Here is a 15000-nt window from a genome sequence, read left to right as displayed (position 1 = left end):
CTCCCTCGTATCTCGAAACCAGACATACATTCCATTCTATAATCTCGAACGTTTAAATCTCCTAACGAATTCCGAGGTACCTTATTATCCTCAAAATACCGAGCAACAATAAAATAAAATAGAAAGAAAAGATAAAATAAAATACGGAATACAAAAACAAACACAAAAATCTCCACTCACACTACTTTATCCCCCCCTCCCCCCTAAAAGCTTTCCTTTTCTCACAATACCTCTTATCCCCTCACACACACACACACACACACACACTCACTCACACACACACACACACACACACACACACACACACACAGACACACACACACACACACACACACAAACACACACACACACACACACACGCCCCCTCGTATCAAAACCTCACAACATGCCAAAGGTGTGACAGGCCCGTTTACGTTTCCCCCGCAGGACAATCGCTTCATTCACGAGCTGCAGGATATTACGAAGTCCATGAAGAAGATAATTCATTCATGAGGTCGAAAGTGAGTACGGGGATCACGGGATCAATGAGAAGATGAGATCACTGATGATTATTTATTTATTTATTTCCCAGCAAACGTATCACATTCTGTAAACATGGAAACATTCACATGCACGCAAACATGTATACGGATACAAGCGTATAAACACAAATTCTCACACACACACACACACACACACACACACACACACACACAAACACACACACAGACACACACACAGACACACACACACACACAGGTGCGCGCGCGAACATGCACATACACACAAACACGCACACATATAACATAACTTCCTCAGTTTTATATTCCAAAATCATATTAAGAACTTTCCCTAATTGGGAAAACTTGTAGAATCATAACATCATTCAATTTTAAGGCTTCCTTCGTGAAATCTAAAAGAAGCGTTTTTTTTTTTAATTTATTTTTCCTTTTCTTTTCATTCTGACATCGATTTCCCTTTTATCATCCTCGAATGAAATGAAAGCCACTCATGAACGTTTTTTCTTCGTCTTTTTCTTTTTCTCTTAATTCTGAATCGGGTCGCGTGATATGAAAAACGGGATCTTGTGATATCAAAACAAATTAAATCCGTTGGGCTGACTGTGCTGTTTTGAAAGGTGGATCCTGCTTACACCTTTCGCTTTTTTTCCTCTCCCTTTTATTTTCTTTCTTCTCTTCGTCTATTTCTTCTCCCCTTTTTTGCTTTCGTATTGTGAATCAGACTTTATATTTTCATTCTAAATAAGCTAACCGTTCTACATCATTAGCATCTTTTCTTTAACTCCTCCCCTCCTTCTCTCTCTCTCTCTCTCTCTCTCTCTCTCTCTCTCTCTCTCTCTCTCTCTCTCTCTCTCTCTCTCTCTCTCTCTCTCTCTCTCTCTCTGTCTCTCTCTCTGTCTCTCTCTCTGTCTCTCTGTCTCTCTTCCTTTCCCAACCACCTCTCCCCCTCCCTTTCTTCCTCCCTCCTTCCCTTTCCTTTCATCTCCCTTCTTCCTTCCCTCTCCTTTCATCTCCCTTCTTTCTTCCCTCTCCCTCTCTCCCCCATCGAGCTTAGGTACCGCTGGACTCCCCCCCCCACCCCCCACCCCCCTTCCACAGCTGCAAGCGTTGAGGAGAACCAAGTGTTATCTCGGCCATGATCCCGGACCCCGACACACCGACAAACCCGCCGACGTCTTCCCCGAGTCTTCGCCCTTCCTTACCCATTCCCCTTACTCTCCCTTACCCTTCCATACCCTTCCTTACCCTTCCATACCCTCCCCACACCCTTCCATACCCTTCCTTACCCTTCCAAACCCTCCCCATACCCTTCCTTACCCTTCCAAACCCTCCCCACACCCTTCATTACCCTCCCTTACCCTTCCATACCCTCCCCTCACCCTTCATTCCCCTCCCTTACCCTTCAAAACCCTCCCCACACCCTTCATTCCCCTCCCTCACCCTTCCGTACCCTCTCCCCAAGCCCTCTACATCCCTCCGTCTCCAAAGCTTTTAACTCCCGACGCCAAATAAACCTCGAGCGAACACTGACGGAGCGCGGCCGGAGGTGAGATTTAAGGAGGACGGCCGCCAACGGGGAAATTGGCGCAGGAAACTTATTGGGATATGGGAGGGAGAGAGAGGGGGGGTAGGGAGAAGAGGGAGGGGCGAGGAAGAGAGGGGGGGTAGGGAGAAGAGGGAGGGGCGAGGAAGAGAGGGGGGGTAGGGAGAAGAGGGAGGGGCGAGGAAGAGAGGGGGGTAGGGAGAAGAGGGAGGGGCGAGGGAGAGAAGGGGTAGGGAGAAGGGGGAGGGGCAAGGGAGAGAGAAGGGATTGAGAGAAGGAGATGGGAGAAGTGGGGGGGCGAGGGAGAGAGAAGGGGTTGGGAGAAGAGGGGGGGGCGAGGGAGAGAGAAGGGGTTGGGAGAAGGGGGACGAGGAAGAGAGGGGGGGTAGGGGGGCGAGGAAGAGAGAAGAGAAAGGGAGGTGGAAGGATGAGAGAGAAGGAATGAGAAAGAGAGAAGGGGAGGGAGAGGAGGAGGAATGAGGAAGGGAGGGATAAATAGGAGGAGTTAGCAAGGGAGAAAAAAATGGTGATGAAGAGAGAGGTGGGGGTAGAAAAAAGAGATACATAGACAGACACAGACAAACAGATAAAGAGAGAGAAAGATAAAACGAGCGAAAAAAATACATAGAGAGAGAGAGAGAGAGAGACCAAGGAATACACACACAAAACGACAGAGAGAACGAGAAGATAACTGATTAAGAAAAAAAAAAAAAGCGAGAGGGAGATCAACAGAACGAACGCAAAAGATCAGAACGAAGCCAAATGACACCGAACGGAACGCAAAGAAAGCCAAGACGAATCCGAATGAAAAGACGTCTGTTGAACGGGACAAGTGCATGATACGAGGAGAGTGCTTTAAGGCAGGAGGCAAATGGGAAAGAATGGGGAAGGGAGGGAGGAAAGGAGAACGGCGAGGATGGGAGGGACGGAAGTAAGAAAGGCAGGAAAGGGAAATTGAGAGAGAGAGAGAGAGAGAGAGAGAGAGAGAGAGAGAGAGAGAGAGAGAGAGAGAGAGAGAGAGAGAGAGAGAGAGAGAGAGAGAGAGAGAGAGAGAGAGATTTAAGGCAGGAGGCAAATGTAAATGAATGAGAAGGGAGGGAGGAAAAGAGAACGGCGGAGATGGGAAGGAAGAGATGGAGAGAGGGAGGAAGAGAGAGCAGAAAAGAGAATGGGTAGAGAGAGGAAAAAAGTAGGGCGGGTAAGGAAATCTTCCAAAAGAACGGGAAAAAATACTCATTAAGATAAAAAAAAAAAAGGCTGTAAGGAGAGATAAAAGAACATCATGTCATTGATGCTGAAATTAGAAAAAAGAGAAAAAACACGAGGAAGGAAAACCTGGAAAAATGCAACTGATAAACAAGGTAAAATACAACACCACCAATGGCCGACGTAAACGCAGCATTGAAGAGAAGGAGAAAAAAAAACGAGGCAGAGAACAAGAAAAGACAAGAAAAGACAAGAAAAGACAAGAAAGAGGGAAAGAGGGAATGAGAACAAGGAAAGAAAAGGCCGGAACAAGGAAAGATAACAAACAAGAAACGCCACCAGAAAAAAAGGGAAAGCGAATAATGAGAAAGACAAGTATATAATAAGAAGAGGGATAATGACAAAAAAAAAAAAAAAAAGGTGGACCAGACACCAACTCTTAATGAGGAAGGAGAAGAAGGAAAAAGAGAAGAGGATTTATTTTCCTCCTCCTCTTCCCCCCACTTGCTCCCCTACCCCCCCCCCCTGCCCCCGCGTGAACGTAAGACCATCAACCCAGGGCGCGGACGGCGACGGCTGGCGACTGACAGCTGACGGACGACTTTCGCTCCAGTCCGCCTCTTGTTCACCCGCCTCGTGTTTGCGACTCGGACGTCATCACAAACAACCCACACACACACACCTGGTACAAAACAAGAGCTCGCTCGCTCTCTCACGCACGGACGCACGCACTGACTCGCTTATTCACTCTCTCTCTCTCTCTCTCTCTCTCTCTCTCTCTCTCTCTCTCTCTCTCTCTCTCTCTCTCTCTCTCTCTCTCTCTTTCCCCTCCCCCCCATCAAAAGCGAGGCGATCCGCGATAAGGCAGGTGAGACAACTTTGCATGAGGGAATCAGGGACTTCAGGAACCTCATTCGGCGACTACCGAGAATTCAGGGGCGAATTAAACACGCGCAAAGCCTCTCCATGCAGCGAGGGCACTCAATCTCCAAGGATGCCAAACTCAAGGGCCAGATTGGCATTTTTAGTGCCTCGCTACTCAATAAAGGTGATTTTTGCTTTCTTTCCTGTTTGGGGGGCCTTTGACCAGGGTTTGGGGGCGAGGGGCGGGAAGGGCAAGACAAGGAGGGTCGTGCGAGGGAGTTGCAGGAGCTGAGGAAGATAAGTTTTGTGATTAGCGAGTGGGCGTACCATGACGCGAGCTTCCTGGAGATGGGCGGGGTGTCGTGGGCGGCGTCCTGGGCCCGGGAGTCACTGAGGCGGCGCTCCCGGTGCGAGTTCCATCGCTTGAGGATGGTGCTCACCCTGAGGGAGGGGTCCGAGCCCAGGCACGACGTGGGGGTGGAAGGGGGGGTCACCAGGGGGCCCACCCCTGCCACCACCCCCGCCGCGGCTGCCGACGCCGTTCCGGGCACCGAGTTGGCCCGCGGCGGCAACACCTCCGGGGCGCCGTCCGTGCGGGCGTGCTCCCTGAAGCTGAGGCGGCGGACGCGGGGCTGCCGGAACGACGCCGTCAGGTCTCCCTCGCTCCGCAGCGGCCGCGGCCTCAGCGCCGTGCATGAGTTGCGGCGCCGCAGGCGGTTTTCGCTACTGTATTTCATCATCTTGCAGGCGCCGAGGTTACAGCAAGGCCTGGGGTCGTCGACAACGAGGCAGAGCAGCGCAGGTCCTCGGGGCGGCCATCACTGGGCAAGCATTGTCTCCGGCGCGAGGGCGAGAGGCGCGCGGCCCGGCATGGCGAGGCAGCTCCCAGCTCGGCTCCTGCTGCTGCCCGCCGCTCACCTGCACCATGCTACCACGCCCGCCGCGCCCGCACGCGCACGCCCTCCATTCCTACAGAGCGGGCGGCGGCGCCTTCACCACACTGCATCACACTCGCGCGGGCGGCGGCGCAGTCATCCACGGCCAATTTTCTAGCACAGAAAGACTAACCGCATTCCGCGGCCGATCTGAGATGCTGCAGGAAAATCGGACATTTTATGATATAACGGAACACTACATGGCTTCGCTTCGTATTGACTCCCTTTGCTCCCCGAGGAAAGCCTGGGCTCTCCGGGGGAAGGGAACATAATTATTACACGAAGGTCAATATTGGTATTGGCCGTCACGAGAAGAACGGTGGAATCGCTCTCTCTCTCTCTCTCTCTCTTTCTTTCTTTCCTTCTTTCCTTCTCTCTCTCTTTCTTTTTCTCTCCCTCTCTCTTCTCTCAGGATGAATAGCCAATTAAGCTAACCAAAAAATCTTTAAAAAACTACTTATCTTATAATCACCGCTCTTCCTCTGTTCCCTTTCCCTCCCTCCCTCTTATCTCCTCTCTCCTGGTCTCCCTTCCAGAAACATCCATAAACCGGAGAGAACATAAAATCCCCGACTCCATAAAATAAGAAAAAAAAAAAAAAAACAACGATAAAACAAACAAACAAAAGACCAAGAGAAAAAGAAGAAGACAAAAACACACCAGATTCCCGACGTGTTTCCCGAAGACGGTGAAACCCTAGCCGCGATCTCCCAACGCTAGCCAAATATTATCAGAAGGAAGCCAAAAGAAGAAAAAAGAAAAAAAAGAAAAAAGAGAAAGGAAAAGACATGAAAGAAATGAAGAAAAAAATTACTACCGCTGCGTCTGACACTTACGATAACACGGACACCACCGACTGACACGCGAGAAGAAGAAGAAGAGGAAGAAGAAAAAAAAATGTCACATAATGGACTAAGGAAACGCCTTTATCGCCTTTCCCTCATTTATTCTCCTTTCTTCTTTATCCTCACCCCCCCCCCCTCTTCATTACTATCTATCTTTTTTATATATCCCGTCTTTCCCTCCTCCGTTATCAACCTCCCTAAGGAAAAGTGTGTCTTTCTCTTACACAGGATTTCTTAGAAAAAAAAAAAAAGATATTTGACTTGAGAATATCGTTGGAGGAGGCAAAGGGGGGTGATGCCGCCGACCTACCTCCTCCTCTCTCCCTTTCTCTACCTCTCACTCCCTTTCCTTCTCTCTCTCTCTCTCTATCTCCCCTCCTCCTCTCGCCCTTCCCATCCTCCTCCCCTCCCTCAACCTCCCTCTCTCTTTCCTTTCTCCTTCCTTCCTTCTCCCTATCCCTCTTTCTCTCCCTCTTCCCCTCTTTCACGTCACGCGGAGACAATGAACCGTCACTTCGTCTGCGTTTCCGAAAAAAAAAAAAAAAAAAAAAAAAAAAAAAAAAAAAAAAATGAAGATGATTATTTCTACCCCGAGAAGAGATCGCGCTGAGGCTGACGTTTCGGCGGAGAAATTCGATTTATGTTATTTTTTTATCTGTGTGTGTGTGTGAGGCGGAAGGTGGAGGGGGGGAGGGAGGGAGGGAGGGAGGGAGGGAGGGAGGGAGGGAGGGAAGGAAGAAGGTAAGAAGAGAGAGAGAGAGAGAGAGAGAGAGAGAGAGAGAGAGAGAGAGAGAGAGAGAGAGAGAGAGAGAGAGAGAGAGAGAGAGAGAGAGAGAGAGAGAGAGGGGGGGGGGGGACGGAGGGATGAGGTTGGGAAATAGGAATAAAGAAAGAAACGCGAAAAGAGAAAGAAAGGAGGGAAGGAAAAGAGGGACACACGGAGGCATGAAAGAAGAAAAGAGATATGTAGAGAAAGAGAAAAGGATAAGTGAGGAATGAACGCACATTAAGACAAAGACAGAAAAAAACGAGGAACAAGCGAAAGCACTCACAAGCATCATATCAAAACCACAAAGACCATTCTCTCTCCCCCCCTCCCCCTCCCCACCCCCTCCCTCAAGGACCAGATAATTATCCACGGGAGACTAAATCGCGCTTCTCGCAAAGTCTTTGTTTACGGCGGTAACCGCTGGATATCGAAATCCGATATCGGCTCCGACGCGAAAAAAACACAAAAGCTAATCTTCAAGCTTGACTCCGACGGATACAAAGGCAACATCATCGAAGCTTAAGCGCAAATTGGCTCGGGGAGACCGCGGGGTTGTCGGCCGCCGGGGGAGGACATAGGCCTTGGGATCTCTGCCTCTCCTTCTCTGTCTCTGTCTGTCTGTCTGTCTCTGTCTATATGTGTATGTGTATGTGTATGTGTATGTGTGTGTGTGTGTGTGTGTGTGTGTGTGTGTGTGTGTGTGTGTGTGTGTGTGTGTGTGTGTGTGTGTCTGTGTGTGTGTGCGTTGCTGTCAGTCTGTGTCTATCTCTGTCTGTCTGTGTGTGTCTCTCTGTCTGTCTGTCTTGTGTCTGAGTCTGTTTGTCTCTTATTCGCTCTCACTCTCTCAATCACAGACACACACCTTTCCCAAGAGAAATATATCCTTACAGTTCAGATACAAAAGAAATTCACGGTGACAATCAAAAACACCCTTCGACTTCTGACGGAGCAATGTGTGTGTGTGTGTGTGTGTGTGTGTGTGTGTGTGTGTGTGTGTGTGTGTGTGTGTGTGTGTGTGTGTGTGTGTGTGTGTGTGTGCAAAAAAATCCCCATGAATTAATGAACTTGCTGTAGCTACGAAAAATGTATCTATCTAAAAAAAAACTTTTGACTCTGCTTACGAACAATTTACTACAAGGGAGGGGGGAATTGAGGGAAGGACGTTAAAAGAGAGAAAGAGAAAGAGAGAGGGAGGAAAGGGGTGGGAGGGAGGGAGGGAGGGAGATAGAAAGAGAGAGAGATAGAAAGAGAGAGAGAGAGGGAGAGGGAGAGAGAGAGAGAGAGAGAGAGAGAGAGAGAGAGAGAGAGAGAGAGAGAGAGAGAGAGAGAGAGAGAGAGAGAGAGAGAGAGAGAGAGAGAGAGAGAGAGAGAGATAGAGAGAGAGAGATAGAGAGAGAGAGAGAGAGAGAGAGAGAGAGAGAGAGAGAGAGAGAGAGAGAGAGAGAGAGAGAGAGAGAGAGAGAGAGAGAGAGAGCGAGCGAGCGAGCGCAGGGCAAAAAAAATCTAAAACCGATTGCGAATTTCTTGCACGTCAGAAATAAGAGAAATTCAATTTGGCGGAGGGAAGAGATGACTCCAGGGAAATATCTTAACCTCTCTAAACGACATTATGGCCAGCATAAATTCCGCGAGTGAAAAGTTTGTAAGGTGAGTGTGGAGAGTGCCTGAGAGTGCCTGAGAGTGCCTGCAAGCTGCCATGGGACGAGGGGGATGGGCCGAGAGAAGATAGAGGGGGGGTGGAAAGGCAGCAAGGTGAGAGGATATGGGGTAAAGGAGAAAGGGGAAGAGAGAGAGAGAGAGAGAGAGAGAGAGAGAGAGAGAGAGAGAGAGAGAGAGAGAGAGAGAGAGAGAGAGAGAGAGAGAGAGAGAGAGAGAATGAAAGAGGAACATAAGAGCAGGGGGAAGGGGGAAGGGGTTAGATAAACATACAAATGAAAAGATTATTCATGTGCCGACAACTTTGCCACGAATAAAGGTAGGTTCTTTCTCGTTCGTCCACGATATTGCAAAAATGTTGGGCAAGTTGAACATAAAGATCTATACATTTACGTAACACTACAGACAACAACACATACATAATCATAAAGATTTACGGTGACTAGAGAAAAAAAAGTAATCATAGAAAACGTGCCGATGATAGCACTTAATCGTAATGAACTGAAGGTAAGATATGCAACATTAACTCCGCCCCGCCCAATCCTTTTCCCGATCGCCTTTCCTTTTCTTTCGTCCTGCCAATAACTCTCAATCAACCATATTATTAAGCCACGCCACCTTCCCCTTCCCCCCTTTACAAAAACGCTCATGTGCCCCTTCCTTACCCCCCCCACCTTCGTTTTGCTCCCCTCTCCCGACCCACCTACCATGGGGGAGATGCCTCGCCCTCCTCCTCCCCTGACCCCCCCCCCCTCCCCCAGCCGACATTACTTGCCGGAGTCCGCCGAAGGGACACACAATGGTCGGGGCGAAGGCAATATATTGACGGAACCTTCCTCGCTACGGGGAGATGGTATCGCCCTCTCTCGTCTCCGCTTCTGGAGGTCTTCCTTCTCCCCCTTCCCTCTTCCCTTTCTGTACATACACATGCACGCACGCACGCACACACGCATGCACACACACACACACGTACACGCATACACTCACACGTGACTCCCGTCACGAGACTCATGAATATCACCATACGTACTAGGGGAATGTTTCTCTTTTTTTAACTCTTTTAATCATACTCTCTGTCTCTCTCTCTCTCTCTCTCTCTCTCTCTCTCTCTCTCTCTCTCTCTCTCTCTCTCTCTCTCTCTCTCTCTCTCTCTCCCCTTTCTCATTCATCTCTTTCACCCCCCAACTGTTATAATTCTCACTCTCCCTTGCCCATTCCCTTTTACCAAACACCCGTCCTTAACCCAACATAAACAAACAATTTTCTTCTAAGTTCTAGCAGTTTCAGAACTCCCCCTCCCCCCTAAAACCACACCACATACTCCCCCCTCCCCTCCATACACACACACAAAAAAAACAAAAAACGACAACAGCAGCAACAGCAACAAAAACTTGAAATCTATCCCGATCCAACCTGACTTCTAACTTTCTAATAAAGACAATCGGCGGTGACACAACGCCGACATCTCCCTAATGAAAGGATCAAGAGCTTCAGGGTTTCAGGGACGGACGAGGGACAGCCCTAACGTACGATAAGGGTTAGGGGCGGAGCCGGGTGGGGGGGGGGTAAGGAGGAGGGGTTGTCCAGCTCTGGCCTGGTCTATGGCGCTACAAATCTTCGCGACCACAATGGGCTGGGGGCGGGTTCCAACTGAGGTGGAGGGAAGGGGGAAGGGAGGGAAGAGGTGGGGAAGGAAGGGAGGAAAGGACGAGGAGGAACAAGGGGGAAGGGGGAACAGGAAAAGAAAGAGAAGGGAGGAGGAGGAGGGAATAAAGAGTAAGAGGAGGTAGTAAGGGAGAAGGGAGGAAGGAATAAGAAAGAAGGAAGGGAGGAAGAGATAAGGGAAGAGGAAGGAAGAGAGAAGGGAAGAGGAAGGAAGAGAGAAGGGAAGAGGAAGGAAGAGAGAAGGGAAGAGGGAGGAAGAGATAAGGGAAGAGGAAGGAAGAGAGAAGGGAAGAGGAAGGAAGAGAGAAGGGAAGAGGAAGGAAGAGAGAAGGGAAGAGGAAGGAAGAGAGAAGGGAAGAGGGAGGAAGAGATAAGGGAAGAGGAAGGAAGAGAGAAGGGAAGAGGAAGGAAGAGAGAAGGGAAGAGGAAGGAAGAGAGAAGGGAAGAGGGAGGAAGAGAGAAGGGAAGAGGGAGGAAGAGAGAAGGGAAGAGGGAGGAAGAGAGAAGGGAAGAGGGAGGAAGAGAGAAGGGAAGAGGAAGGAAGAGAGAAGGGAAGAGGGAGGAAGAGAGAAGGGAAGAGGAAGGAAGAGAGAAGGGAAGAGGGAGGAAGAGATAAGGGAAGAGGAAGGAAGAGAGAAGGGAAGAGGAAGGAAGAGAGAAGGGAAGAGGAAGGAAGAGAGAAGGGAAGAGGAAGGAAGAGAGAAGGGAAGAGGGAGGAAGAGATAAGGGAAGAGGAAGGAAGAGAGAAGGGAAGAGGAAGGAAGAGAGAAGGGAAGAGGAAGGAAGAGAGAAGGGAAGAGGGAGGAAGAGAGAAGGGAAGAGGAAGGAAGAGAGAAGGGAAGAGGGAGGAAGAGAGAAGGGAAGAGGGAGGAAGAGAGAAGGGAAGAGGAAGGAAGAGAGAAGGGAAGAGGAGGAAGAGAGAAGGGAAGAGGAAGGAAGAGAGAAGGGAAGAGGAAGGAAGAGAGAAGGGAAGAGGAAGGAAGAGAGAAGGGAAGAGGAAGGAAGAGAGAAGGGAAGAGGAAGGAAGAGAGAAGGGAAGAGGGAGGAGGAGAGAAGGGAAGAGGGAGGAGGAGAGAAGGGAAGAGGGAGGAAGAGAGAAGGGAAGTGGCAGGAGAGAAGGGAGGAAGAGAGAAGGGAAAGAGGGAGGAAGAGAGAAGGAAAGAGGGAGGAAGAGAGAAGGAAAGAGGGAGGAAGAGAGAAGGGAAGAGGGAAGAAAGGAGAAGGGAAGGAAGAGAAAGTGAGGAAGGGAGGAGGGAAGGAGGAAGGGAAGAGGAAAGAGGGAGGAAGAATGGAAGAAGGACACAGCTAATATGAGAAGGGACGGGGGAGGAAGGAAGAAAGCGAGGAATCACAAACAAAAGTGAGGATAGGGAACGAGGCAAGAGAGTAAGGGAGAATAAGGGAGGGCGCGTCAAGAGGGCAGGATGAAGGGGAAAGGGAAGCAGGGAGAGGGGGAAGAGGTAAGGAGGGACCCCTTAAGTCGTTGTAGAAGGGATCAGCAATGCCTAATGCTTGAAGTCAACATCCAATCAGACACTTTTGTGCCTGTGGGCGTGTTTCCTCCTCGTCTCTCAACGGTTAAAACCTGTCACTTCTTTAAGGCGCTCTTTTTGTGCATTCGGAATCTGCTGTCAGTCGGCAAAAGGAGTGACTCTCTTTTCACAAAATCGTTATGTTCAGTTGTTAGAGTGTTTAAGTGTGTGTCTGTCTGTAACGTATGTCTATGGTTTCAGTACTAGGTCTCAGTAACACGCAACAAACAAACAAACAAACAAACAGACAGACACACAAACACACACACACTCACTGCCTTTGAACGAAATGTTACAAGGGCACACTTGCTCTTCGAAATGCTATGGTTCATGCAAGCAAAGCCATTGCCCTGAGTAATTTAGTAACCCAGTCTCGCCTAGAAATAAAAAAAAGACAGAACGGACGTATATACATTTCTTTTTTCTTTTCTTTTATTTACTAAGCCTACTGGGTTCTCTGCATTACAGGGCTCGGGAGCAGAACATTAGCGTCAGAAGGCCTACACAACGTTATGCAAAGGAAAAACCACTTCCACTCCCCAAGGTAATCGGATGTCTACCTGGAAGACCATTAGGCCTACGCCAGGTAGGGCGCATTACAAGTACATTACGGTAGTTCGAACTCTTTCTATGTTTATTCTCTTGCACATATCGTATCACATCACTATTTCTTTTTCATTTTTTTCACGATTATTCAATCTTTTTTTCATTTTCTACGATTTCCCAATATGGGCTTTTCTACTGGGCAGGTGATATCACAACACACCGTAGCTCAGGTGAGAATGCCACGCCTACTTTCCGCGGTGCATTATTCCTGCTGAGTAGTCCGCGCGCACACACACACACACACACACACATAAACGGTACGGCGTGCTTGCTACTTCCTTCACACGCCCTTTCGAGCACGCACACCTCGCTGCTGTGCGTGTATGCCAGGGAAGTGCCGGCAGACATGGCTTCGCAAAGGCCCTAATCACACCACGTTCCCTTGCAAGACGGCCGCAGTTCGCACACACCTGTTGCAGTGTTGTTCACGGCTTCCCCTTTACTCCAGCACCCACGACGCCCTAATGTGCACCGCGACCTTCCCCAGCCGCTATTCTATGTACGTCCCTGTGTGTGTCAATCGCACCGACTCGCACGCACGCACACATCTCCCGCACACAGCCCTGCTGGTGGAGGACGTCCTCGCCGCGACATATGGACGCAAGAGAGCGCGCCCGTGGGACCTCAGCAGCTCTCACGGGCGCTCAAACACCAGCATCTCATCACCTGCACCACGAACGGACGCGTCGGCCACTACGTCGACGACCGACAGCGGACGACACGCGAGCGCCCGACGCCGACACGGACGAGCTCGAGGGCAAGTTGGACGCGAGCGGCGGGGGAGGCGGAGAGAACCGTTGAGGCGGCACTGTTTGGCACTGAGCGGAGACTGAGCCGCGCGGGAAGACAGGCAGCCCGAGCTCCAGCCCACCACTCGCACCCGCGCACACCACCACCTTACTACACTCACACGCACACGTACACACACACGTACACGCAGACACACAAACACACTCCTTCATGTATACATCGAACCCCACACAATGAGGGTCAGTGTAGCGTCCCTTGCTACAAGCCGGGCACCTTACTGCCCTACCTGCTACTCCCTTTACGTTACCTGAAGGAGGGCCTTTATGCCACTCCCCTTGCCCCTCCTGCCCCCCCCCCCCTCTCTTAACAAACGCTCCACACAGCACCGCTAAATATACACACCCGACCACGGTTTCTCAATCATACGGGTGGCGAACAAGAGCCAGGGATCTGTGAGGCTGGAACAAAGGACATGACTACGAAGGAAAAAGACATGACTAAGGGAAGAAATGACATGACTGAGAGAAGAAATGACATGGCTGAGGGAAGAAATTATATGACCAAGGGAAGCCATGACATGAATGATGGTGAGAGACATGGCTAAGAAGGATATGGCATGCCTCGAGGATGAAAACATGACTACGAAAGAAAAATACAAGCACGACTACAGAGGAAGAACAGACATGACTACGAGTGAAAAAAGACATGCCCACGAGCGCGCTTGGCCTCCACACCCCGCGCCTCCAGCCGTGTGAAATGGAGTGTAAATGTATTGCCGTAAAAAGTTCAAGAGTTCTGCTACGATTTCGGATGAGTCCTCCTCCTCGACTCCGCAGCCATGGTCGCCCATCCAGCTCACCCAACTCACCTCATCCAGGCGCTGGGGGAGGAGCGCCCCGGGCCCGTCCTTACCTTCGCCATACCCTCCCTCATCTCCCTCACGCCCTGCCCCTCATTCGCATCCTCCTCCCTGCCCCGCACAAGGTCCTTTCGCTCGGTGCCCTCCCGGAGTGGGCATCCGCGCTTACCGAATTCCTCGCCGAGAGCCACTTTCCCTACACTTGTGTCCGACTTGGAGAGGCGCATTCCTCCGCGTCTGAGGCTAAATATGCCGAAATTCTTGAGTTTTGTTCAGCTTCCTCGAGACCCGCGCCGGAGATTATATTACCTTCGTATGCTACATTTTCATGCGATGCTAAATCTAAAAGATACATAAATAAAACTGGTCCCCTGCGATGTATCATTTGCCTTCAGAAAAACGATATCCGTTCATTTCTTGGTAATCTGTGAAGCTCATTTTACATAACAATCCGCTTCCCTCAATCACTCACAATCCCCTCACCCCCCCCCCCCCAGCCCTGGTCGAGCATTACAAGCACCTTGGCCCAATCTAATACAATTTTCGAAACCCGGTCGGACGGTAAGTGTAAAGATAAAACATTTAGGGAATCCAGTCATGCTTTCGGCCATGGCTTACGACCTTTCACTGCTCGACGTGGCACACCTGGCACTGGGTCAATAGAGTGCCTCGCGTGACAATGGGTCTACAGCGAGAGCAAGGTAACGCGGACATTAAAAGAGATCCGGGCGGGGAGTCATCACACGCGGTATGAACACGAGCGAAGGAAGAACATACAAGATACATGAGTAAAAGCGTGGAAAAAGAAGGCACAGTAAGACGAATAGAGGAGAAGACACAATAGAAGAGAACAAGAGAGACGTGGGGAGAAGAGGCATGAAGAGAGAGGAAGAGAGACAAGAGGACCGAAGAAAAGCGACGAAAAGACAAAATACAGGGAAAAGAGAAAAAAGGGATACAAAGAGAGGAGGAGAGAGGAGAGGAAGGAGGAGAGAGGAGGAGAGAGGAGGAGACAGAGGGGAGAGAGAGAGAGAGGAAGAAGGACCCAGCCTATCTATCAATCCCCGAGGCACATCCTGGCCCTCCGACGCCACCTGGTGAAGTGCCACTTACAGGCGAGGGAGAAGGGGCAGCGCGGCCTCATCCTCAGACCCTGCCAACTGCGCCATGCATACTTCGGGGCCGAAAGGAAAACTCCACTCCACAAAGCGCGAAGAATAGACGAAAGAAGAAGAAGAAAAAGGAGAAGAAGCAGAAGAAGAAGAGACGA

At 50.1% G+C, this 15000-nt stretch overlaps 1 protein-coding gene across 9 annotated transcripts in view; it reads right to left on the bottom strand.

Moving 5' to 3' along the window:
- LOC125038191 (rap guanine nucleotide exchange factor 2-like) overlaps window positions 1-15000 on the bottom strand; it is a 242104-nt gene that overhangs the window by 75060 nt on the left and 152044 nt on the right. For 7 of the 9 annotated variants that reach the window (XM_047631580.1, XM_047631578.1, XM_047631579.1 and 4 more), the window contains exons 1-2: window positions 12788-12926; window positions 4441-5206 (exon numbers count right to left, since the gene is read on the bottom strand). The exons of the other annotated variants lie outside the window; for them this stretch is intronic. In XM_047631580.1, the coding sequence (XP_047487536.1) occupies window positions 4441-4853 (413 nt within the window). In that variant the 5' untranslated portion in view covers window positions 4854-5206; window positions 12788-12926. Of the gene's footprint in view, window positions 1-4440; window positions 5207-12787; window positions 12927-15000 lie in introns of those variants that run through there. 9 annotated transcript variants of the gene reach the window in all.

Source organism: Penaeus chinensis, chromosome 24 (assembly GCF_019202785.1).
Source record: "Penaeus chinensis breed Huanghai No. 1 chromosome 24, ASM1920278v2, whole genome shotgun sequence".
In the NCBI taxonomy this organism is placed as follows: domain Eukaryota; kingdom Metazoa; phylum Arthropoda; class Malacostraca; order Decapoda; family Penaeidae; genus Penaeus; species Penaeus chinensis.
This window is presented reverse-complemented; position numbering and strand designations above follow the sequence as displayed.